The sequence below is a fragment of the Camelina sativa genome, chromosome 6 (assembly GCF_030686135.1).
Source record: "Camelina sativa cultivar CO46 ecotype springtype chromosome 6, ASM3068613v1".
Lineage (NCBI taxonomy): Eukaryota > Viridiplantae > Streptophyta > Magnoliopsida > Brassicales > Brassicaceae > Camelina > Camelina sativa.
Window position 1 is genome coordinate 26,658,265 of NC_141885.1, and position 22,927 is coordinate 26,681,191.

Consider the following 22,927-nt stretch of genomic DNA (forward strand, 5'->3'; position numbering starts at 1 on the left):
TTTTTTTTTCGTTTTCTAATTTTCTTGCCAAAGTAAGTAAGAAAAAACAGTGTAAGTTAGAAATGATATTAGCCGACCGAAGATATTTGACACATGTTTTCTAAACTACAACAATAATAAAACATAAATGGTAGTAATATTTGTAAAAAGTTGACAAATAAAAGACTAAAAGTTACACAATATACAAAGAAAAGTACTACTAAAGTACTATATATATTAGACATTAATATTAATTACGTTGAGATATATATCATATAAATTAGCTTAAAAATATATCTAATTGTTAGCAGAAAGTATTATAGTCTTAAAATCTAAAATTAAAATTTGCCAAAGAATCACTAACTTTTCTGTAATCATTAAATGTTTTGGATACTAGAGGAGTAAAAATTTACTATGTTACACACTATTAATAGTTAAATATAATTGATGTGGTAAAATGTGACTGAAAACACTTTTTAATATAAATAATTAAATATAATTCTATCAGCAAGTATGCAACATCTGTTAATAATAATGAGAAATTTTGCAAGATTTGAAAAATAAGTATGTTATTTATATACATATGTATACTCAACCATATATATCCTCTCATAATATTAAAAATTTCTATTTATTATTCCAAATCTCTCTCTCTCTATATATATATATATAAGAGATGGGTTAACCTAGTTTATAGCAAAGCTATAGAGGAGCTGAGGAGGTTTCAGACGTCAAACGAAATCCAACATGGCTAAAGCACAAATATGTATTTGTTTCATCATCTTCTTATCCCTTTGGTCAGGTAAGGGATCATAACTAATCATCATGTGTGATTAATATAATTACTATCTATCAATCAATCTATATACATCGATTGTAGTGATGTATATAGATTGTAAGATTTTCATACAAACGTTATAGATCATTTCAAAATCACAATTTCATTGTAAGATTTTCCAAGTTCTGTAATAATATTTTATTTTTGTGTTTTGTTCTTTTTTTTTTTACTGACAGAAGGAAATTTCATGTAAGTCAAGGCAGATGTAAGTAATTAGATTACTCATAAGTGCAGTCAAGTCATAAAATTGTTTTTTTTTATTATAATTAATGGTCTTTGAGTTTGTTCTTTGTTACAGGGCTCCGGAAAATGGTGTATTGCTAAACCTTCTACGTCTTATGATAAACTTCAAGAAAGCATAAAATTCGCTTGTTCGAAAATCGATTGTCAGATCATATCGAACGGAGGTGCATGTTATTCTCCCGATAGTCTCATCAGTCGTGCTTCTGTTGCCATGAATCTTTACTACCAAATTCAAGGAAGACGTTTTGAGAACTGCGATTTCGGAGGCTCTGGTCTCATTGGCTAACTGATCCTAGTGAGTTTCCTTTTTTTTTTTGCTCTGAACAGTTATGTAACTTTAATTTGTTTAGTCTAAACTTAAATCAATTTTTTTTTCCTTATTTACAGGCTACGGAAATTGCACTTATAAATTTCGTAAGTAAAACATATGAATTATGAAGCTTCGACTTTGTTGCAAGAAGATAGAAGACCGTACCTGAAATTTTATATTTATCTGAAGTTTTGATCTTTCTTGAGTCTTGATATGTGTATGTCATTATCAAAATAATAAAATATAATAATTTTATCAACATTTTATCTACCTCAGTATTAATAAAAATATAATACCAATAATCTTAATTATATTTGATTTAGTTATGCTACATAAATACGTACATACATTCGTTAGATGTGAGTTTTCTTGCCAGCGAAACCTAATTAACACATACATACACGTATATTATTAGATCACATACACGAGCAATTGTGAGTATGTGACAGCATGTGAAGACGAGTTTTTTTTAGTGGGAAGAAGATTTGACGATTTGTCTTGTCACTTTAGCTGATAATCTTGAAGTATTTTAATATTGTGGCTTAAATTTTTTTCCAAGGGAGTTTATCCATTTTTATCCTTTCGTTCAAAAAAAAAAAAAGTAATTTATCCATTTTTTAATCACATATTAGTAAAACCGTTTTTTCCCGAGCAAGTAATCAAATATAATGGAACTGCCGGAGTTCTATATCTCCACACTAAACCAAGAACTAGGTCGATTCTTTTCAATGTAGATCGCATTCTCAAATCGAAAAAGCTGAAACTACACTATTTCAATAGAAGATTAAAACACAACATTTTGAAATTAATTGTTTACAACCATAATAAAAATCAGTTTATGAATGGTAACAGTGTTATGACATCTTCAGTGTTATGACATCTTCAATGTATACTATATAGACATTAATATTAATTATGCTGGGATATATATATCATACAGTTAGCTTAAAATATATCTAATTTTTGGCACAAACTATTATAGTCTTAAAACTAACATTTTAAAATTACCAAAAAATCACAAATTTTATCTGTATATATAAATTGTTATAGATACTAGATGATTGAAAATTTACTATAAAACAATATACTGCATTATTTTAATTTTCTGTTTATATAATTCATAATTAAAATTTAAAATTTATATATATTATTCCAAATTATTCCAAATCTCTCTATATATAAAAGATGGGTAATGGGTTAACCTATAATTTTAAACAAAGTTGTAGAGGAGGTTTCAGACGTCAAACAAAATCAAACATGGCCAAAGCACAAATATGTATTTGTTTCATCATCTTCTTATCTCTTTGGTCAGGTAATCACAACTAATCATCATGTGTGATTAATATATAATTACAATATCGATCAATCTATATACATCGATTGTAGCGATGCATACGGACCGGACGTTACAGATCATTCAAAATCTTAATTTTGTGTATTTATTTTTCATGTTTTTCTTACAAAAGGAAATTTCATGGAAGTCAAGGCAGATGTAAGTAATTAGATTACTCATAATTAAGTGAAAACAGACAAGTTATATATAATGCTCTTTGAGTTTGATCTTTTGTTACAGAGCCCCGGAAAATGGTGTGTTGCTAAACCTTCTACGGCTACCAATAAACTTCAACAAAACATAGACTACGCGTGTTCGAAAGTCGATTGTAAGATTATATCGAAAGGAGGTGCATGTTATTCTCCAGATAGTCTCATTAGTACTGCTTCTGTTGCCATGAATCTTTACTACCAAACTCTAGGAAGAGATTTCTGGAACTGCCAATTTGAAGGCTCTGGTTTCATTAGCGTAACTGATCCTAGTGAGTTTCCTTTTCATCTTTTTTTTTTTTTCTCTAAAGTCTAAACAATTATCTAACTTTTTTTTGGTCTGATCTCAAATGAACTTTTTCTTATTTACAGGCTACGGAAATTGCATTTATACATTTCATAAGTAAACATATGAAGCTTCGGCTTTGTTGCAAGAAGATAGAGGACCGTACTTGAAATTCTATAGTTAATATTATTTGAAGTTTTGATGTTTCGATTTTTCAACAGCTAAATGTTTGAGTCTAAATGTCATTGTCAAAGCAATAAAATATAATTTCAACGATACTTCATCTAACTCTGCATTAGTATATAAATATAATACCAATTAATAAACTTAACTATATTTGATTTGGTTATGCTACATAAATAAATACATATACGTTAGATGTGAATTCTTTAATGTTTTTGCCTAAATAGATGTAAAGTAATACTATAGTTTTATATTCTTACCAGCAAAACCTAACAGGCTAACACATATATTACACACATTAAAAAGTTTTCTACGGTTATCATAAAAGTCTTAACTGTGTTCTTTTTAGTAAACCATATGACATAACGTTATGTTGTTGTGGTTTTATGAGATAGATCACCTAATTTTATTAATTATCAGCTGAGGTCAATTATATATCAGCATCATATCAACCAAAGATAATCTATGTTGGGTATCCCCTTATACATAAGAATATATGATGGTATCATATATAGGTAGGGTTAGGTTAGGTCTTATAATTATGAAAATTTAATAATTAAGTCACACACACGAGCAAATGTGGCCGCATACGAAGACGACGGGTTATTAGTGGGAATGAATGTGGGAAGAAGTCTTGTCTTATCACTAATTAGTTGAAATATTTTTTAATATTCTTGCTTTGAATTGTAGTGTATTCCAAAGTTAAAATAAAACTATATGCGTTTTTAACACCCGAATAAGTAAATTATGTTTCCCAAGTCCGTGGACTTGGTACCGTGTAATTCGATACATTTGATTCGCATGTCTAGACCAATAACTAGCTAGGACGAGTCTTGTTGAGAAGAAACCTTATCCCGCCCCATAACATGAAGTCATGAAACAACACTAGTACAGCCACGCTGCCTCGGCTCTAATAAGTTCAAAATACTACTCCACTTTAACCCCAACATGTCCAAGAGGAGAACAGTGATTGGTCCATGTCACGTGAACTAACACATTTGGCAAGTACTGCACAAATTAATGACGGCAAGAAAGTGAGACGACCACACGCGAGATGTGAGCGCGTAGGTCATGAGAGACAACAAAGAGAATCAACCTCGTCTATGAAAATTTCATCAGATTCTGTCGATACCAAACAAAAAAACTCATACTAAAAGTATTTTTGTTGGTCGTTTACAAAAAATTTAAAAGCGACTGTCCTAATTATGATTTGTATATTATACACCGGATAAAATAAACAAATCAAAATGGGTCTCTCCACTAAACTTAAAAATATATCAAAAATTCTACAAAATATATATATACTCTTTGGGCGGGGACAGGAACAAAAATATACTTAAGAAACGATAATAATGGGCATAGTTCTTCTTTGAGACCTGCTTCTGCTTTTCTTTCTGTTGCTGTCTTTGATTATAATAGGAAAGCTTTATGTTTCTTTAATTATGCAACTATGACGTCTTTATTTTCTTTAAAAAAAAATACAAAAGGTAGCTTAAAACAAATTTAGAAAATTCATGTTGCATCTCTTCAGTTATATCTTTATTAGCTAGAAAAAACATTCAATAATTATTTTCATGGTAACACTGAAAACTACAGTTCAACTTCACGTCTTTTAAACTGAAGAAATGGTTAAAAATAACCACAAAAAAAATAAATGTCATATGAATTGGAGGAAATAAAAAGTTAAATCAGTTGTTTTCTACTTTTGGAGAAAATGAAAAGTTATCAAGAAGTCTCCATATAAAACACTATTTATGATCCAAGAAAATCTACTAATCTAACATATTTAAGTCCACTAAGAAAATTGTGTTACCGTTGTTTGGTTAGGGATGAGTTTTGTGGTTAAGTAAAATAGCCAACATTGAGTGATAAAGTGAACAACTCTTTCTCTCTCTTCATGATGGTAAAATCGATTTGATTAAATCCAAAAAGGTAGTAAGAGAAACAAAAACAGCAAAAAGGAAAAAAAGTTTCAAAATTTACATTGGCATACCAACTAGACCCAGATCCAAAGTTGCAGACTTTTCAACCATTTTCAAAGTCATTTTACCCACACACACAACACTACTAAAAAGGATTATGTAGAAGACTAATTAATGTTTCTTAAAATACTATTTCTTTATTGTGCGTTAGAAAGATATGAGAGCTGAGAGAGGAAGCAAGCAGAGGAGAGGATAGACAAAAGAGAAAAGGGACATTTACCAGACAAGAGTTCTTTCTTCTCTGCCCCTTGCTTCTTTCTCTCTCTCTCTCTCTTTCCTAGTTTCTTTTGAGAAGATTTAGAAGAAGGGGAAAGCTACAAAAAAACTTCAGACTCGAGGTTAGTAATTCGTGTTGCTTAGTGATATGAAAGGTAGTTCTGTTTCTTGATTTTATAGTTTTTCACTTTCTGGTTTTCTGGGTTGTTTCAAAAGATCTGTCTTTTCTTGTTCTTTGTGTGTCTCTACTCTTGTTGGGATGTGAAACAAAACACATGATACTTGAGGGGGAGAGAGAGAGAGAGAGAGAGAGAGAACTCACTTGTGACTTGTTTTTGTTCTCTGAGTAAAATTCTCTTAAGCAAAATTGAAACTTTTTTCAGTTTTCTAATATTATTCTGCATATTAAATTTGAGAATTTTACAAGCTGTCTTCTTTGTCTCTGTGTGTGTCTCTCACTCTCTCTTTGTTGCAATAGAGCAAGCAAGTTTTGTGTTGATTTAGTTAGTTCACCTACTCTAAAGAGTTGAGCTAAGATTTGTCAAAAAGTTAAAACTTCCTTTTCATGGAAGCTCAACAAACTCAAAAACACCTCTCTCTCTCTCTCTTTCCTTCTCTTTGGCAGTTTCTGTATTTGAGTTTCTTTGGATCTGCCTTTGATTTTCTTTCATTTTGTCTTTTAACTGCAGTTTCTTTTGGATCATGCAGGTAAGAGTTTTTTTTTTTAGGCTACAGAGCAATCATGCTACTTTGCGCCTTTTCCCAAAATCTTATCCATCTATCTCGGTAAGAAATGCTTCTGATGAGCAAATACACTGCTGTAGTGGTCTTAAAACTCTCCATGCATAGATCTTTAAAACAAAGGTTGTGGTCTTCTGTTCCATTGTGTGACGACAGGTAAGGAAAGTAATGTTGGAAAAATGGTGAAGAAAGGAAGTTGGTTTTCTGCAATCAAAAGGGTTTTTAGTCCACATTCCAAAGAGAAGCTTGGCAGTGTAAGCTTGTTTTGCTCTAAAAGAAACGTTTACTTAGCTTGCAAAGATGTTGGTTTTTAAGGAGTTTTCTGATGAGTTACTTTTTTGGCTCTTGGTGACCATTTTTGCTTGCAACAGGAAACACAGATAAAGAGTGGAAAAGAAAAAAGGAAGAAAGGTTTTGGGAAGCGAGAGCCTAGTAGTATTGAAAAGATCTTGGGCGAGGCTGCAAGGGATCATAATCTTGTTTTCAGGCCTCCTACTCCTGAGAGACCAAATCCATTCTCAGTCTCTCCTCCTCTGAGGCCTGCTTCTCCAAGAGTTGCCTCACCACGAGCTGCTTCTCCAAAGCCACCTTCTCCTAGAGCTGAAGTTCCAAGATCCCTTTCGCCAAAGCCACCTTCTCCTAGAGCTGAAGTTCCAAGATCTCTTTCGCCAAAACCCCTTGATCGATCAAAGCCAGCATCAGCCTCTGTCAATGCTCATCCTCAAAGGCCTGCTTCTACTCGAGTTCCTTCTCAGAGAATTACCCCTCCCAGTGTTCCTTCTCCAAGACCAAGTTCACCAAGAGGTGGTGCCTCCACACAAGCCGTCTCTTCAAAGTCACCTTCTCCTAGAGTAGAGCCACCAACATTGGACACTCCAAGACCTCCTTCGCCAAAGCCTCCTTCCCCAAGAGCAGACCCACCAAGATTGGATGTTCCAAGACCTACCACGCCTAGGCCACCTTCTCCAAGAGCAGAAGCACCAAGATTGGATGCTCCACGACCCACTACGCCTAAGCCACCTTCTCCAAGAGCAGAGCCACCAAGATTAGAAGCTCCAAGACCCACTACGCCTAAGCCACCTTCTCCAAGATCAGACCCACCAAGAATAGATGCTCCAAGACCCACTACGCCTAAGCTCCCTTCTCCAAGAGCGGTTTCGCCTAGAACTGTTCAGCGACGGGAGATTGTGCATAGACCAGAGCCAACACTTTCGGTCCAACATGCTTCTGCAACAAAGATTCAAGGAGCTTTCAGAGGTTTCATGGTACGTGTACGCATTAAGTTTCTGTTTCAATATTTGCACATTACATTAGCCTCTATGTCCGAGACAAGGAAGTTACTGACTTGAGAGTGAAACAGGCAAGGAAGAGTTTCAGAGCTCTTAAAGGTCTAGTCAGGCTTCAAGGAGTGGTGAGAGGATACAGTGTGAAGCGGCAGACGATAAATGCAATGAAGTACATGCAGCAAGTGGTCCGTGTTCAATCCCAGATCCAGTCACGTCGCATCAAAATGTTGGAAAACCAAGCTCAGGTAGAGAAAGATGAAGCCAAATGGGCTGCAACTGAAGCTGGTAACGATAATTGGGATGACAGTGTGCTGACAAAAGAGGAAAGGGATGCAAGATCACTGAGAAAAACTGAGGCTATCATCAAGAGAGAAAGATCCATGGCCTATGCATATTCTCGCAAGGTAAATACTCAATCCTTCCTTCCTCATGCCATCATCATGTTGATGCAGTTTTTGCTAACGTCTCTATCTATGTGCAGTTGTGGAAAAACAGTCCCAAGTCTACTCAGGAGAATCGTTCTTCAGGTGGGTTCCCTCAATGGTGGAACTGGGCGGACCGGCAGAATCCTCTTGCTAGTCCTGCACCGAGCTATAACCAACAATTAAGAGATTTCAGGCTAACACCATCAAGACTCTGTCCAAGTCCTCTGTCTCAGTCAAGCAAAAAACACCATACAAGACTTGACAACCACTTTGACAATTCAACACCCAGGTCGTCGAGATCTACACTGCTCACTCCATCCAGACACATCCACAGTGGTACATCAAGATACTCGAGTGGAAGACTAATAAGAGGTCAAGATTCTCCATTCAAGGATGATGACAGCCTCACAAGCTGCCCTCCGTTCCCGAGTTACATGGCTCCAACAGTCTCTGCAAAGGCAAAAGTTAGACCAAACAGCAATCCAAAGGAGAGAGTGATGGGTACACCTATCAGCGAGAAGAGGAGAATGTCGTTTCCCCCTACACAACAGCAAGGTCTCGATACGTTTAGATGGAACAAAGGGTCATTGGTCATGAGCAACAGCAGCAGCCAAAGGGGTCCTGGTTCACCTGGAGGTGTGGTTCTTGAGAAACACAAGACACTTAAATCAGTAGGAAATTTGAGCATTGGTTCCTCTGCCTCGACAGTTGGGAGAAAGGAATTTAACAGATTTGTGTGATCTCTTTTGATTTGAACATTTTTTTTTCCTTATTTTGTTGCTTTTGCTTCACTTAAGGTTGGTGGTGTTGATTTTGAGTGTTGTAACATAATAAAAAGGTAAAACAAAAACAACAACAGAGGATTTGGTTTGAAGTAGAACTTTTTAAGACTCATATGGGCATGAGACTTGGTAATACAATTCAAAAGCGTAAAATGTCACGTAAGATATGATTCAAGACCTAAATCTGTTGGGTAGAAACTAGAACAAAACACAAAGTATCTTAAGACTAGATTCAGATGAAACGTATGAACAAGATCATCATCACACAGACTACAGTCTTCCGCTCTACCAACTGAGCTAAGGTCGGCTGTTCAAAAAAAAAAAAAAAAAAAAAAAAAAAAATCATCACACATAGCTTCGTTCTAACATCAGCTTTCTCAATTCCAATCTTATTACAAGAAATAACGAAATACCCCCTCTGCGCTTAAAGTATGATTTAGGGGCCTCTTGTCTATCTATTGGGCCATAATAAGCCCATTTAAGTCGGCGTTTCTTCTGCCTGTGGAATGTTTCCAGTCTCCATTGATTCCTGATTTCGCCGGCCGACGGGGAGACATTACCGGAGGTGAGACAAAGGCGACGAAGGAGGTATCGGATGGAGGGTGTTACCATTCAGCCAGAGATACCGACGGTGCCGGATACGAAGTGAAAGGTTTGTTTTCTCCCACTTGGCGTAGAATGGGAAGTCCTCGTTTAATATTGGGCTTCACAAATTTAGGCCCATAACATGCCATACAGCAAAAAAAACGGTACGCTCCGATCCGTATAAATATGTTCATATTACTTTATTAAAAACAAATTGTTGTAAGTTGTAACTTTGTAAAAATATACATAAGTTAGGTTTTGGTTTCACTTATACTAGTAAAATTAAACCATTTCCCATATGATTTTAATATATGATTTCATCAAAGTGGATTTAGTTTTGTATCAATCATCTTCAATAATATTTATTTTCATAATTGAATCTAAATAATATAATAAATAATATGTTAGTTTTTTTTTGTGTTTGTTGGACAATATAAATACTATTGAAGGAACTAAAAAAAACTATAAAACAATAATTGAAGGAAACATGTCAAATTTTTGTACACGTTTTGACAAAAAAATATATTTATGTGATATAAACTATTAAATAATCAATTTATTCAATAAGTTATTTATGTTCGTGTCAAACATACGGAGAAATCGAGATTTTATGATGTTTGACCAGTTTTTTAGTTATTGCATGATTCATGGATATGATTTGGACACCACGTTAAATTAATTGTTACTAAGACACTCATCTGCAACTCTATGGCTCTCTGTTTTAAATATTTGCAGTTCTTGTGACTAGCTCATGTGTTTCGTGTATCTGAAGTCCTCACTTGACTTTTATCTTCTTGCTTATCAAAAATATAAACAACAACACTAACTAATATTATCTTCTTCCCGTTGCAAACCACTCAATCAATCAACGATCATGTCTCATAACTTCAACTTGTTGATGGTTCTGGTGATCATTATTGCTCTGTTTAATACTAAAAACTCACTTGGCAGGCTGGTTTTTGAGGGATCCACTGGTATGATCAATGGTTTCCCGACGTTGACAAACACCAAGAAGCACGTCTATGGTCAAGCCTTCAATGACGAGCCATTCCCTTTCAAGAATTCTACCAACGGTAACATGACTTCTTTTTCATTGACCTTCTTCTTTGCTATCGTCCCTGAGCATAGAGACAGAGGTGCTCACGGTATGGCCTTCGTGATCTCGCCTACAAGAGGTCTTCCAGGTGCTTTTGCTGATCAGTACCTTGGAATATTCAATGATACAAACAATGGAAAAATCTCGAATCATGTCATTGCTGTGGAGCTTGATATTCATAAAGATGATGAGTTTGGTGACATTGATGATAACCATGTTGGTATCAACATTAATGGTATGAGATCTATTGTGTCTGCTCCTGCCGGGTATTATGATCAAAGGGGTCAGTTCAAAAACGTTTCTTTGATCAGTGGGAATCTACTCCGAGTCACGATATTGTATAGCCAGGAAGAAAAACAGCTTAATGTCACCTTATCATCACCACAGGAGTCTTATTACCCAAATAAGCCACTTCTATTGTTGAACCAAGATCTGTCACCGTATTTTTTAGAGAATATGTATGTTGGCCTCACAGCCTCCACTGGGTCGATTCGAGCATTACATTACATATGGACGTTACATGCGTATGACATTGTTACAGTTCCGGATTTGGATTTCCCTGTGCCGACTTTTCCTCCATATCCGAAGCCAAAGTCTCAGGTCAAGCGGACAGTTTTGGTGACATGCTTGGCATTTGCTCTCTTTATTGCGGTTGCTGCATCAGCTTTGAGTTCTTTCTTCTATAAAAGACATAAAAAGGTTAAGGAGGTTCTAGAGGAATGGGAGATCCAGTTTGGGCCTCATAGATTTGCTTACACAGAACTCTTTAAAGCCACAAAGGGTTTCAAAGACAAACAACTTCTAGGCAAAGGAGGGTTTGGTCAGGTCTATAAGGGTACACTTCCAGGTTCCGATGCAGAGATTGCTGTAAAACGGATTTCTCATGATTCAAGACAAGGAATGCAGGAATTCTTGGCTGAGATATCGATAATTGGTCGTCTTAGACACCCTAATCTAGTTAGGCTTCAGGGTTATTGTAGGTACAAGGAGGAGCTCTACTTGGTTTATGACTTTATGCCTAATGGAAGTCTTGACAAGTACCTTTACCACAGAGAAAATCAAGAGAAACTCACTTGGGATCAACGTTTCAAGATCATCAAAGACATAGCCTCTGCACTCTTCTATCTGCATCAAGAGTGGGTTCAAGTTGTAATTCATCGAGATATTAAACCGGCAAATGTCTTGATTGACCACCAGATGAATGCAAGGCTTGGGGATTTTGGATTGGCTAAGCTTTACGAGCAGGGTTATGATCCTCAAACATCTAAAGTAGCTGGAACGTTTGGGTACATAGCACCTGAGCTTATAAGAAGCGGAAGAGCAACTACGGGGACAGATGTCTATGCCTTCGGGCTGTTTATTCTGGAAGTTTCTTGCGGGAGAAGGCTGATAGAGCCACGAGCAGCCACCAACGAGGTTGTCCTCGCAGAATGGACATTAGAATGCTGGGAAAAGGGAGATATTCTTGAGGCAGCCAATGAAAGGCTCCACCAAGAACACAATAGAGAACAGCTCGAGATTGTGCTCAAATTGGGAGTGCTATGTTCGCACCAGGTTGCAGCAGTCAGGCCGGAGATGTCTACAGTAGTCCGGATCTTGAACGGTGATACACAGCTTTCAAGTAATTTGCTGGACATTGTCAAGGCCGAGAGGGTTAGAATGTGGTCTGAGACATCTAATAGTCTTCCATCACAGGAGTCCAACGGTACCTTGACATTTACGGAACCTTTCACTTCCTGCGGACGCTGATAGCTGATGTAAAGGTCGGTAGTGCAATAATATATGATGTTTGATTTTTCGAAATTTGTTAGTTGTGGTTTTCCCATTTGATAAGCCTTGCGTAGTGTGATTGTGTTGGGAATAAAGATTGTTTTATTTATTTATTCTATCAGTTTCTTTTGTGTGTTGACTTACTCTCTATTGGACAAATTGAATAAATTACTAACAGCGAAACTGAAAAGAATGCATCCTTGTAAAATGCTCAATTGATCGACTTACTAGTGGTTGGTTCTTGTGATCTAACTCTGCTATGTTATACAGTCCCGTAAGTTTGTTATATCATTTTTTTCCTAGAAACAAGACTGTGATTATGTCTGTAGTGAACAGATGTCTAAAAATGTATGCAGGGTCGACTATGTCTAGTTCTTTTACATATAGTATTATCTTCTGGCCGAATCTTATTTAAGTACTTTTATTTGACAGAGTCTTAGGTTTTTCCATGATCGATTAATGGAGGATATGGGCACCATCAACTGCTTAATTGATTAATTTAAGACATTGACTCTGCAGTATAGCTCTCTGTTTTTTTGTCTCTGCAGGTCTGGACATATGTCATATGTTCTCATCAGGCATCTCAAAGAGATATACTGGTAAAGTAATTGGTGTTTAGGCATTGACTCTGCAACATGTAGTAACTCTGTGTTTTTTAGTCTCTGCAGGTCATGACTAGTTCATGTGTTTTCTCCTGTGGCTTCGTTGACTTGCATCGTGTTTTCTAGGATATAAAAGGTCGACCCTGCATAAACTAACAAATCTCTCATCTTCTAACGAGTCGATCAAATAATGTTAATATCACACAGGATCATCCATTGGATTGTTTTCGTGGTTTTTCTCTTCTGTTGTTCTGAAAACTCCCATGGAAAGCTGATTATGGAAGGGTCCGCTGGGTACATGAATGGTTTCACGACGTTGACGAACACCAAGAAGCACGCTTATGGCCAAGCATTCGACGACAACCCATTTCCTTTCAAAAATTCAAACGGTACGATGAATTCTTTCTCTTTCACCTTCTTCTTCGCCATTGTCCCTGAGCATAAGAACAAAGGCTCTCACGGTATGGCCTTTGTGATCTCTCCCACGAGAGGCATTCCCGGTGCATTCGCTGATCAGTACCTCGGCATCTTCAACGATGCAAACAATGGAAAAAGCTCGAACCAGATCATTTCCGTGGAGGTCGACATACATAAGGATGATGAGTTTGGCGACATTGATGATAACCATATCGGTATCAACATAAATGGCATGAGGTCTAACACATCTGCTCCGGCCGGTTATTATGATGAAAAGGGTCAGTTCAAAAACATTTCTTTAGTCAGTGGAAAGCTACTACGAATCACGATTCTGTACAGCCATATAGAGAAACTGCTTGTTGTTATGTTATCACCAGCAGAGGAGGCTATTCTTCCAAAGCGGCCGCTTCTTTCGCTCAAGCAAGATCTGTCACCGTATCTTTCGGAGTATATGTATGTCGGCTTCACAGCCTCAACAGGGTCGGTTGGAGCAATACATTACTTGTGGGTGTGGTATCAATATACCTTAATTATTGTTCCACAGCTAGATTTCCTTATACCAACCTTTCCTCCATATCCCAAGACAGAGTCTCTAGTAAAGCGGATCGTTTTAGTGACCTGCTTGACTTTGGCTCTCATTGTTGCCCTTGCTGCATCAGCTTTGAGTATTTTCTTCTATAAGAGACATAAGAAGGTTGTAGAGGTTTTAGAGGAATGGGAGATCGAATGTGGACCACATAGGTTTGCTTACAAAGAGTTATCTAAAGCCACAAACGGTTTCAAACAACTTCTAGGCAAGGGAGGGTTTGGTCAGGTCTTTAAAGGCACACTTCCAGGTTCAGCTGCAACAATTGCTGTTAAGCGGGTTTCTCATGGTTCCAGTCAAGGAATGAGAGAATTCTTGGCCGAGATAGCAACTATTGGTCGCCTTAGACACCCTAATCTAGTTAGGCTTCTTGGTTATTGCAGATACAAAGAAGAGCTCTACTTGGTGTATGACTTCATGCCCAATGGAAGCCTTGACAAGTACCTCTACGGTGGATCAGATCAAGAACAGCTCTCTTGGACTCAACGTTTCAAGATTATCAAAGACGTTGCATCCGCACTTTCCTATCTCCATCACGAGTGGGTACAAGTCGTGATTCATCGAGACATCAAGCCAGCAAATGTCCTAATCGATGACAAGATGAATGCAAGTCTTGGAGATTTTGGATTGGCTAAGCTATATGATCAAGGGTATGATCCTCAAACCTCTAGAGTAGCTGGAACATTCGGGTATATGGCACCAGAGCTCATGAGAACCGGAAGACCAACCACGGGAACAGATGTGTATGCCTTTGGTGTGTTTATGCTTGAAGTTTCTTGTGGTAGAAAGCTGTTTGAGCCACGAGCAGAGCCTGAAGAGGTCGTTCTTGCGGATTGGGCGATTAATCGTTGGGAAAACGGCGATATCGTAGAGGCGGTGAATGAAAGTATCCGGCCTGATCCTGATGAGGGACAACTCGAGCTTGTTCTGAAGCTAGGAGTGTTATGTTCGCACCAAGCTGAAGAGGTTAGGCCGGATATGGCTACGGTGGTTAAGATATTGGACGGAGTTTCTGAGCTTCCGGATAATCTCCTGGACATTGTCAGAACCGAGAAGTTGGGAAAATGGTACGAGACGTACAAAAACGTGCTTGATACGGAGATTACAATGGAATCTGCAGGTAACTTGACGATTACGGAACCGATGACTTCCGTCGGACGGTAAAAAAAAGTGATTGTCGAGGTTTTGATGAGAACTTCAACTGTACAACATGTGACTGTGTTTGCTTTATAAAATATCTTTGTGTTCACACTTAAATTGGCGGTGTATTTATTATTATACATGACCAGAGAAGTGTGTGTTTCTCTTTGTTTTACTCTAATACTCTTTATCTTGTAATACTTCTGTTTTCGGTTATTTTTTTGTTGGGTGTGCTAACTAATTGGATTAAACGTATATTGTTTTTGTTTCGGTGTGTGACTAATACTAGTATAGATTCATGCCAAACCCAATAATCATTTGTTTATTTAAAGAATTAATAAATCCATAATATGAAGTTACATAACGTTAATTTGGAGTTACATATATAACGTTTCCATCATTGTGCTATAATTTTGTTTTCTTTTACTGCGAAATTCAAAATCAAAACTAGACTAATAAATCCATAATATGCAGTTACATAACGTTAATTTTCTCAGAAGATAAATCAAGTAAAATAAATTTTCAATCGCAATCACGAACAATAACAACTATTCACTCAAGAAAATATTGCAAAAAAAAAAAGTCTCAATTGCCACGTTGTTAATATGCAAATGCTTATTAAGTTGGCTTTTTTTTTTTTATGTCACGGTTCTAAATGAGAAACGTTGTGCGATCAAATACTCAAAACGTTGTGCGATCAAAGGCTCAAAACGTTGTGCGATCAAAGGCTCAAAACGTTGTGCTAAACTTGGCAGAAGAGTATAGAATGAAGCCTAAAAATGCACAAAACAAAAACCATTAAAACCATCAAACCCAACAACGTACGGTCAATAGAGTTTTCATATGCCAAGTGGGACATCCACGTGGAGACCCAATGACACTTGTCCCCTCTCTCTCTCTCTCTCAACTTATTTGGCTTTTTCGTGGATACTCACGCCCCGAGTACGTTCGATTGAAACAATTACAAAAATCAAATACTATATAGTGTACTTGTATTGACCTATTTACCCCTTCTCATTGCTAATCGATTTGCTAAGATCTAATACCCAAATTAATTTATATATATATATGTATACAAAGTCATCTATTGATAATTAATCCTTATTACTTAAGCGTTCACAAGAATCATGATCATCTTCTTTTGACACCTAAGTGTTTAAAAGTCATATATATTTTCAACTTAACTATTCAACTCAACAAAATGTTTTAATCAACTCCACCTTATTTGTACTACACTATTTAATATAGGTGGTCATCGATGTGTTGTTGCATCATTATTCATTGTTGACTTATACTTGTAATTATTTGATATAATTCTATTACCGACATGGATACTCTACCAAAAATATCTATAGACAATAATGTGAACTTGAAAGGGTATTTTAGAACATATATCCCTTTTAAAAAAAAACATATTTCTAACTTTTGAACTTTCACAAAAATATGACGTCATATTCCTTATATTAATAACAATATTTATTTTTTCCTCTCTCTCTCTCTCTCTCTCTCTCTCTCTCTCTTACTATTACTTACCTCCGTTGCTCTCTACGCTGTTCATAAGCATTCTCTTTCTGTGGACGAAACTGAACCTGAGAACTAAAACAAAAAAGCCAGAGCCAAACCCAGACCGAGTGTTAGAGATTGAGATTGAGATTGAGAGAGAGCAATTTAGCGCTGTAGCAAGTACGATTCCATTCAAATGGCTCTAAAGCTTAACCCTTTGGTGGCATCTCAGCCTTACAAATTCCCTTCCTCGACTCGTCCGCCTATCTCTTCTTTCAGATCTCCCAAGTTCCTCTGCCTCGCTTCATCTTCTCCGGCTCTCAGTTCCGGTGCAAAGTCAGTCTCTTTTATCCATATTCCTCTCTTTTATCTATCTACTTTTTTTGATTCTCTCTGCCAAGTATATAACAAGAGAGATTTGGTTCATCTTTGTTCTGGGTTTTGCTTGGTTCTTATTTGGATATTGGATCTAGGTTTTCTCTGTTTATTTCATTGTTCTTTACTTAACATTTGCTTAATCTCGAGTGTGATTTTCAATCAAAGTGCTATCCTTTTTCATCTGGGTTTATATGAAAGATATAGCCATCCTCTGCTATTCTCTGTTCTTGAACGATTCGTTAACGCTTGTTTACATTTTCTTAGTGAATCTCATGTTGTTGTTAGATTCATTCATGTTTGTCTCTTGAGATTGCTCCAAGTATCAAATCTTTTCCCTTTACTATTATTCAGATTGCTCTTTGATTGGATTGGTGGTTAGTTAAGATTAACAGTATATAGTCTCGTTCTAGTTATCTTCTGTATTGTATAATGATGTTTACATTGGTTAAGTCTTAAGAGACATTGATGAATAGCTTTTTAGTCAAATCCTGGTTTATTTTCGTAGGAAAAGCTTTGTTTTTTTAATCTGGTTGATTTTTTGGCTTTTTCTTTTGTTACATTTAATGGTGAAATGCATGTCCACTTGTTGCTTACTCATTTCTTGAACGTATCACATTACGTCTGTTTCCTTTCTTCAAAGGCATTACGTTGGATATCACGCTTCTTACAGGGCATCCTTGTGTATTAGACAGACATCTTGCGTCTATGCATGCTTACTTCGTGTCTTCTCTCTCTTACGTTTCCGTCCAAATTTTTTTCTCGCTTATATTCTTCTTTGTTTCTTTCTCTCCCTGCTATCCTTCTTTTGCTTCACATTGCTAAGTGAACTTTGAAATGAAATGAAAGATCGATTCATGAATGCAAATATAACGTCTTTGTCTTGTGATTAAAATTTTCTTGTTTGTTAAGTCAGGAACTGTTTGGAAATGTGAACATGAATGCTTATCTAAATGTGTTCCTTTTTTTTTTTTTGGGTTGTGTATCAGAAATGAGACATTTCTTGATAGTTTCAATGGGGTGTATAACTAGATTACTGAAGATACTCTATTTTTTTGGGTTAATGCAGGGAGGTTGAGAGTTTGAAGAAGCCATTTACGCCACCTAGGGAAGTGCATGTTCAAGTCTTGCACTCCATGCCACCTCAAAAGATCGAGATCTTCAAATCTATGGAAAACTGGGCCGAGGAGAATCTTCTGATTCATCTCAAGGATGTGGAGAAGTCTTGGCAACCCCAGGATTTCTTGCCTGATCCTGCATCGGATGGGTTTGAAGATCAGGTAAGAGAGTTAAGAGAGAGGGCTAGAGAGCTCCCTGATGATTACTTTGTTGTTTTGGTGGGGGACATGATCACAGAAGAAGCACTTCCGACCTATCAAACTATGTTGAACACTTTGGACGGAGTTAGGGATGAAACAGGTGCTAGTCCTACTTCATGGGCTATTTGGACAAGAGCTTGGACTGCTGAAGAAAATCGACATGGTGATCTTCTGAACAAATACCTTTACTTGTCTGGTCGAGTTGACATGAGGCAGATCGAAAAGACCATTCAGTACTTGATTGGATCCGGAATGGTGAGATAGTTTCAGGCAATTATCGTCAATTCTGGTTAGTATGACTTCCTAATGCTTTAAACTTTTTTGTTTTCATAGGATCCGCGGACAGAGAATAATCCCTACCTTGGCTTCATCTATACTTCGTTCCAAGAAAGAGCGACCTTCATCTCTCACGGAAACACAGCCCGCCAAGCCAAAGAGCATGGGGACTTCAAACTAGCCCAAATATGTGGCACAATAGCTGCAGACGAGAAGCGTCATGAAACAGCATACACCAAGATAGTTGAGAAGCTCTTTGAGATTGATCCTGATGGTACAGTCATGGCTTTTGCAGACATGATGAGAAAGAAAATCTCAATGCCTGCTCACTTGATGTACGATGGGCGCAACGACAACCTCTTTGACAACTTCTCATCCGTGGCTCAGAGGCTCGGTGTTTACACTGCCAAAGACTACGCAGACATTCTTGAGTTTTTGGTTGGTAGGTGGAAAATTGGGGACTTAACTGGGCTATCAGGTGAAGGAAACAAAGCACAAGACTATCTATGCGGGTTGTCTCCAAGAATCAAGAGATTGGATGAGAGAGCTCAAGCAAGAGCCAAGAAAGGACCCAAGATTCCTTTCAGCTGGATACATGACAGAGAAGTGCAGCTCTAAAAAGGACACAGACAAAAAAACCCTCTCCTCTCTCGGTTACTCATTTCATCAGTCTGCTCTTGAAATTGGTGTAGATTACTATGGTTTCTTCTGATAATGTTCGTGGGTCTACTAGTTTACAAAGTTGAGAAGCAGTGATTTTAGTATCTTTGTTTTTCCCAGTCACTATATGTTTGGGTCATTGGTCCCTTCTTAGTACACTTTTGTAGTAGTTAAAACAGTTGAAGTCTGGTCTGTACTCAGTTTTCTCTGTGGAGTTTTGTTTGCAGTTCAGGTTAGTTTTGTTTGCAGTCTCTCCGAAGGTTTCTTCTGTTTTCTTAGACAACAACAACAACTCATGTGGCTTTTTAGCAATTTTGATAATCATAATGAATATCTTCCATATAAGTTTACAGTATCAATCATTCGTTAAGAGGTTTAAGATCAAGTTTTGATTTGTCCAAGAGACTCTCAAGACACAAATCTTTTGTTGTCTTTCATAAATCTTAAATCAATAACAGTAAAAGTTTCAGCCACGTCACGTGTAAAGGAGACTGATAATGTTAGTTAATGGGCCCAAATTTAAAAGCCCAATAGGGTAGTGTTTCACTGATTCCGCCATGGGAGCTCGAATGTACGACTTGGGGAAGAGTGGAATGTTTTTTCTTCTACTACTACTGTTCAATCTTTAATTTCCTTTCTACTGCAAAGTTAAAAAGATTCCAAATTTTTGCGTAAATCATCATCATCGTCATTGGAACAGAACAGGAGAAGAGAAACTGAGGTTGAAGTAGTAAATAAAGAAAATCCCAAGTCCCCGGGGGAAAGAATGGATCAGACGGCGGAGGAGAAGATGGTGAGAGAGAGAATCAGAAAGAGAGTTAACGAAGTCAGTTCTGTGTCTCAGTCTCTTCTTTCTCCAGTTTGTAGAAACTGGATTTCCACAATGAATTTGTTTATGGTAGAAAACAAATTCAGTAAAGTAAACTTTCTAGAAAACTGATCTAAACTTTGATGTTAGAGGAAAAGGAATTGATCTCGAAGAATTAGAGTTTCTATTGCTAAGAACAAGAAGAGAACTGAATAATTGTATTCAATAATGGATGCTTTACAATGGAGAAGTCTCTCCCTCTTTATACATATTCATAGATCGCATAATATATTAACTTTCTTTATCAGACGAACTGAAATAAGGAAGGTTGCTTTATCTCTTAGATCGGCCGCCGGGCGAAGTGGAAGTCGGTTCTTCACCCTCGAGGCTGGGCTTCCTCTATCCGAATTGGGCTTAAATGAACTAATTGAGTTTTTAACCGGATTCCCAGTTAAATAACCAAATTGTCTTTCTGGTTTAGTTCGGTATGTCGGGGTGCTAAATCCCGCACCAACACAGTTCAAGACAACGTCAATTTCACCCTTCAAGTTCGTCTCTCTCTCTCTTTCAAAACAAATATGTGTTCTTGCTAAACTTGTGTCGAAACAAAGCTAATTTCACAGACCCCTAGACTCAGTTTTATTTCTCCTAGTTGCTAAGTTCCTGAAGTTAGGTTCTTTATGTCTACTTAGTTTGCTTAGTCTGAGATTTTATCTAAAGAGTATGTTTTGTGCTGTTGTGTTGATGCAGAAAGCTTACTTCAAATGTGCATATGAATGCTTTGATAGGACAAGAACACACGCTGAGATTAGCCGATGTGCAGAGAGTTACAGTGTTCCCATCACTAATGCGCAGAACCACTTCGATAATGAGATGTCTGTGTTCCAAGTGAGTATATATTTCTCAAGACTCTTTCTTGTTCAATTAGAGGTTGATGCAGGGCAAGTTTTCAATTGTACATGAGTTTTGAGACTTTAATGACTGTAGTCTTAAACTTTCGTTTTTCAAATGTGTTTATGAAGGTAGTGTAGGTTGTTATTGTTTCCTAGATTCTCTATATCTCAGGACAATAGCTTAGTTTTGAGTAGTAGACATCACGGACTAATTCAAGTTTGTGTTTTGATTTTGATTGATGAATGTAGGAGAGGTTGAATAGATCTCTTGTGGCTTGTCAAAACAAGTTTGAGGCTGCTAAGCTTCAGAAAACTAGAGCGTAGTCACATACTCATCGTGATGCAGTTTTATCTGTGTACATTGCATAAATTGCTTTAGCGTGGTAATAAGGAAAAAAAAAACATGAATATATTATTCCAATTAAAACTTACTATTTCGTGGGATGAACCTTCTTCGGACGAACCGTACATTTCAGACACGACATGACCTCTCTTCTGAAAATAGCTAAACTGAATAGATAGTATTCTATATTCGTTGTAAGCAACATGTATATTAGAGATCATGTTGCCCCCCTTCTCGTTCCATTTCTTATCAAAAAAATCTTTTGACCCAATCGGTCCGACTTTAAACATCTTCCTACTACGGAATTTCATTTCGAATGTAGCAGTCAAAAGAATTAAGCTCTTTGCTGCTTTATGTTCCACACTTTATAAACAAGAAAAAAAAAGCTTTACATAATTTCTCTAAAAAAAACTTCCTTAATCAAAATGTAAATCAACTTGGAAACGGTAAATTTACTAAATTCTAAAGACCAAAAGTGTAAATCTAAATATTATCCTTGATTGCATATATATTTGTTATTTACTTTTTACCTTATCCATAGTTTACCTATTCTAGCTGGTTTCTTTGCTAACAAGTTTTCTTTGCTAACAAGTTAAGATGCCGATTTTTCAAATATTTTAAGATTAAAAGCCTTTTTACCGTCTCTAGAATTTATGAGCCAAATTGAGGGAGGTTTTGTGTGTGTTTCAGGTGAATATAGCTAAGGAGTTGAATAAGTTATCAGCCAAATCGGACGACATGAATGAGATTATATCATTACCCATGCATTGCTTCTGATCCACTAGTCCAGACGCTTCTTAGCAGACCAGCCAATGTTTGGATGCCGCTTATTACTGCCGGCACTGACGCGAGACTTACCTAGTTAACATCACTGCCTCTCTTTCTGGTGATGTATGAGCTTCCTAATGAGGATACTACTACCAACAAGACCAGCTCTTCTTAATCCCATTTTCCTTTTAATAAACTCATGTATGTTGCAGGTTTCTCTTTTGCAGTCTTGTTTCTTTTATGTATTTCAACCAGTCCATGCTAACACTCTTTGGCCTTTCTAGTGCTAGTCCGAGAGCTCGGTCCCATATAAGCTGAACCGAACACAATTAAAAATAGCGAGCATATGAGTTATGTTTTAAATGGTGTGTAGCAACAAAGGTGTATTGTGTATATATAGATACCTGAGAGTGAGAGCAGATGCCAAGACTCCTGGAAACACCAAAGAGAAAAGTGTATTACCTATAAAACGAATAACGTTATGTATTTTGAGTACCATTATAAGGCGCAATGATACTTTAAATGAGATATCTGCTTCTTACCTTGCTTCTGTTAGTCCATAGTGGTTCAGCAAGACCCCACTGTACAACATTTTACCACGGGTTCGTCACCTATAACAATAAGCTATGATACTTGTAGACCATACTTTGAGGTGATTATATGAGGACTCATAACAAGATTATAATTTTCTTTCGCATGCTCCATCCGTTTGAAACTTTCATCAGTCATGTACAAGACCGAAAACATATCGAAAGAGCAGTGGCAAAGTAAACAACTATACGAGTATAAAGAGAAACCACATAATTGTTTACTTAACGGCAATCATACAAACGTTTGGCCGTCTGAACAAACAAGGCTAACAACGACGTATGACAGAGTTGTCATCAAGCACAAGAAACTAAACTTGAAGTTGCAATGCAGAAGATAAAAAGGGAGAGAGAAAGAGAGAGTAAAAAGGGAATTACCCATTCAA

General features: G+C 36.9%; 4 protein-coding genes and 3 pseudogenes across 8 annotated transcripts; all 7 read left to right on the top strand.

Annotated features, from left to right (window-relative positions):
- Positions 1 to 623: 623 nt before the first annotated feature.
- Positions 624 to 1,629, top strand: LOC104793307 (glucan endo-1,3-beta-glucosidase-like; annotated as a pseudogene). Its single transcript, XR_015560345.1, has 4 exons — positions 624 to 781; positions 994 to 1,022; positions 1,116 to 1,355; positions 1,448 to 1,629. The product of XR_015560345.1 is annotated as a glucan endo-1,3-beta-glucosidase-like (transcript).
- Positions 1,630 to 2,536: 907 nt separating this feature from the next.
- Positions 2,537 to 3,476, top strand: LOC109133383 (major pollen allergen Ole e 10-like). The gene is made up of 4 exons (XM_087454893.1): positions 2,537 to 2,682; positions 2,837 to 2,862; positions 2,944 to 3,184; positions 3,285 to 3,476. Exons 1-4 carry the CDS (start codon positions 2,556 to 2,558, stop codon positions 3,317 to 3,319), a joined length of 429 nt encoding a protein of 142 aa, XP_087311019.1. The 5' UTR covers positions 2,537 to 2,555; the 3' UTR covers positions 3,320 to 3,476.
- A 1,687-nt stretch (positions 3,477 to 5,163) lies between these two features.
- LOC104793308 (protein IQ-DOMAIN 14) lies at positions 5,164 to 8,925 on the top strand. Of its 2 annotated transcripts, none has more exons than XM_010519647.2 (6): positions 5,164 to 5,701; positions 6,288 to 6,365; positions 6,477 to 6,574; positions 6,692 to 7,585; positions 7,681 to 8,010; positions 8,088 to 8,925. In XM_010519647.2, exons 3-6 carry the CDS (start codon positions 6,500 to 6,502, stop codon positions 8,769 to 8,771), a joined length of 1,983 nt encoding a protein of 660 aa, XP_010517949.1. In that variant the 5' UTR covers positions 5,164 to 5,701; positions 6,288 to 6,365; positions 6,477 to 6,499; the 3' UTR covers positions 8,772 to 8,925. The 2 variants fall into 2 exon arrangements, with proteins under 2 accessions (XP_010517949.1, XP_010517950.1); XM_010519648.2 differs by having other exon boundaries at positions 5,368 to 5,701; positions 6,269 to 6,365.
- A 1,347-nt stretch (positions 8,926 to 10,272) lies between these two features.
- LOC104699429 (L-type lectin-domain containing receptor kinase V.4 pseudogene) lies at positions 10,273 to 12,373 on the top strand (annotated as a pseudogene).
- A 597-nt stretch (positions 12,374 to 12,970) lies between these two features.
- Positions 12,971 to 15,116, top strand: LOC104699431 (putative L-type lectin-domain containing receptor kinase V.3 pseudogene; annotated as a pseudogene). The gene has a single exon (XR_015559507.1). The product of XR_015559507.1 is annotated as a putative L-type lectin-domain containing receptor kinase V.3 pseudogene (transcript).
- A 1,393-nt stretch (positions 15,117 to 16,509) lies between these two features.
- Positions 16,510 to 19,248, top strand: SAD3 (acyl-[acyl-carrier-protein] desaturase 7, chloroplastic). 2 transcript variants are annotated; one of them, XM_019246228.2, is made up of 4 exons: positions 16,510 to 16,848; positions 17,957 to 18,461; positions 18,540 to 19,051; positions 19,108 to 19,248. In XM_019246228.2, the coding sequence occupies exons 1-4, from the start codon at positions 16,709 to 16,711 to the stop codon at positions 19,172 to 19,174; spliced, it is 1,224 nt and encodes a 407-aa protein (XP_019101773.1). In that variant the 5' UTR covers positions 16,510 to 16,708; the 3' UTR covers positions 19,175 to 19,248.
- A 542-nt stretch (positions 19,249 to 19,790) lies between these two features.
- LOC104699432 (uncharacterized) lies at positions 19,791 to 21,287 on the top strand. Its single transcript, XM_010414737.3, has 4 exons — positions 19,791 to 20,005; positions 20,470 to 20,498; positions 20,701 to 20,838; positions 21,093 to 21,287. Exons 1-4 carry the CDS (start codon positions 19,909 to 19,911, stop codon positions 21,165 to 21,167), a joined length of 339 nt encoding a protein of 112 aa, XP_010413039.1. The 5' UTR covers positions 19,791 to 19,908; the 3' UTR covers positions 21,168 to 21,287.
- Positions 21,288 to 22,927: the final 1,640 nt, after the last annotated feature.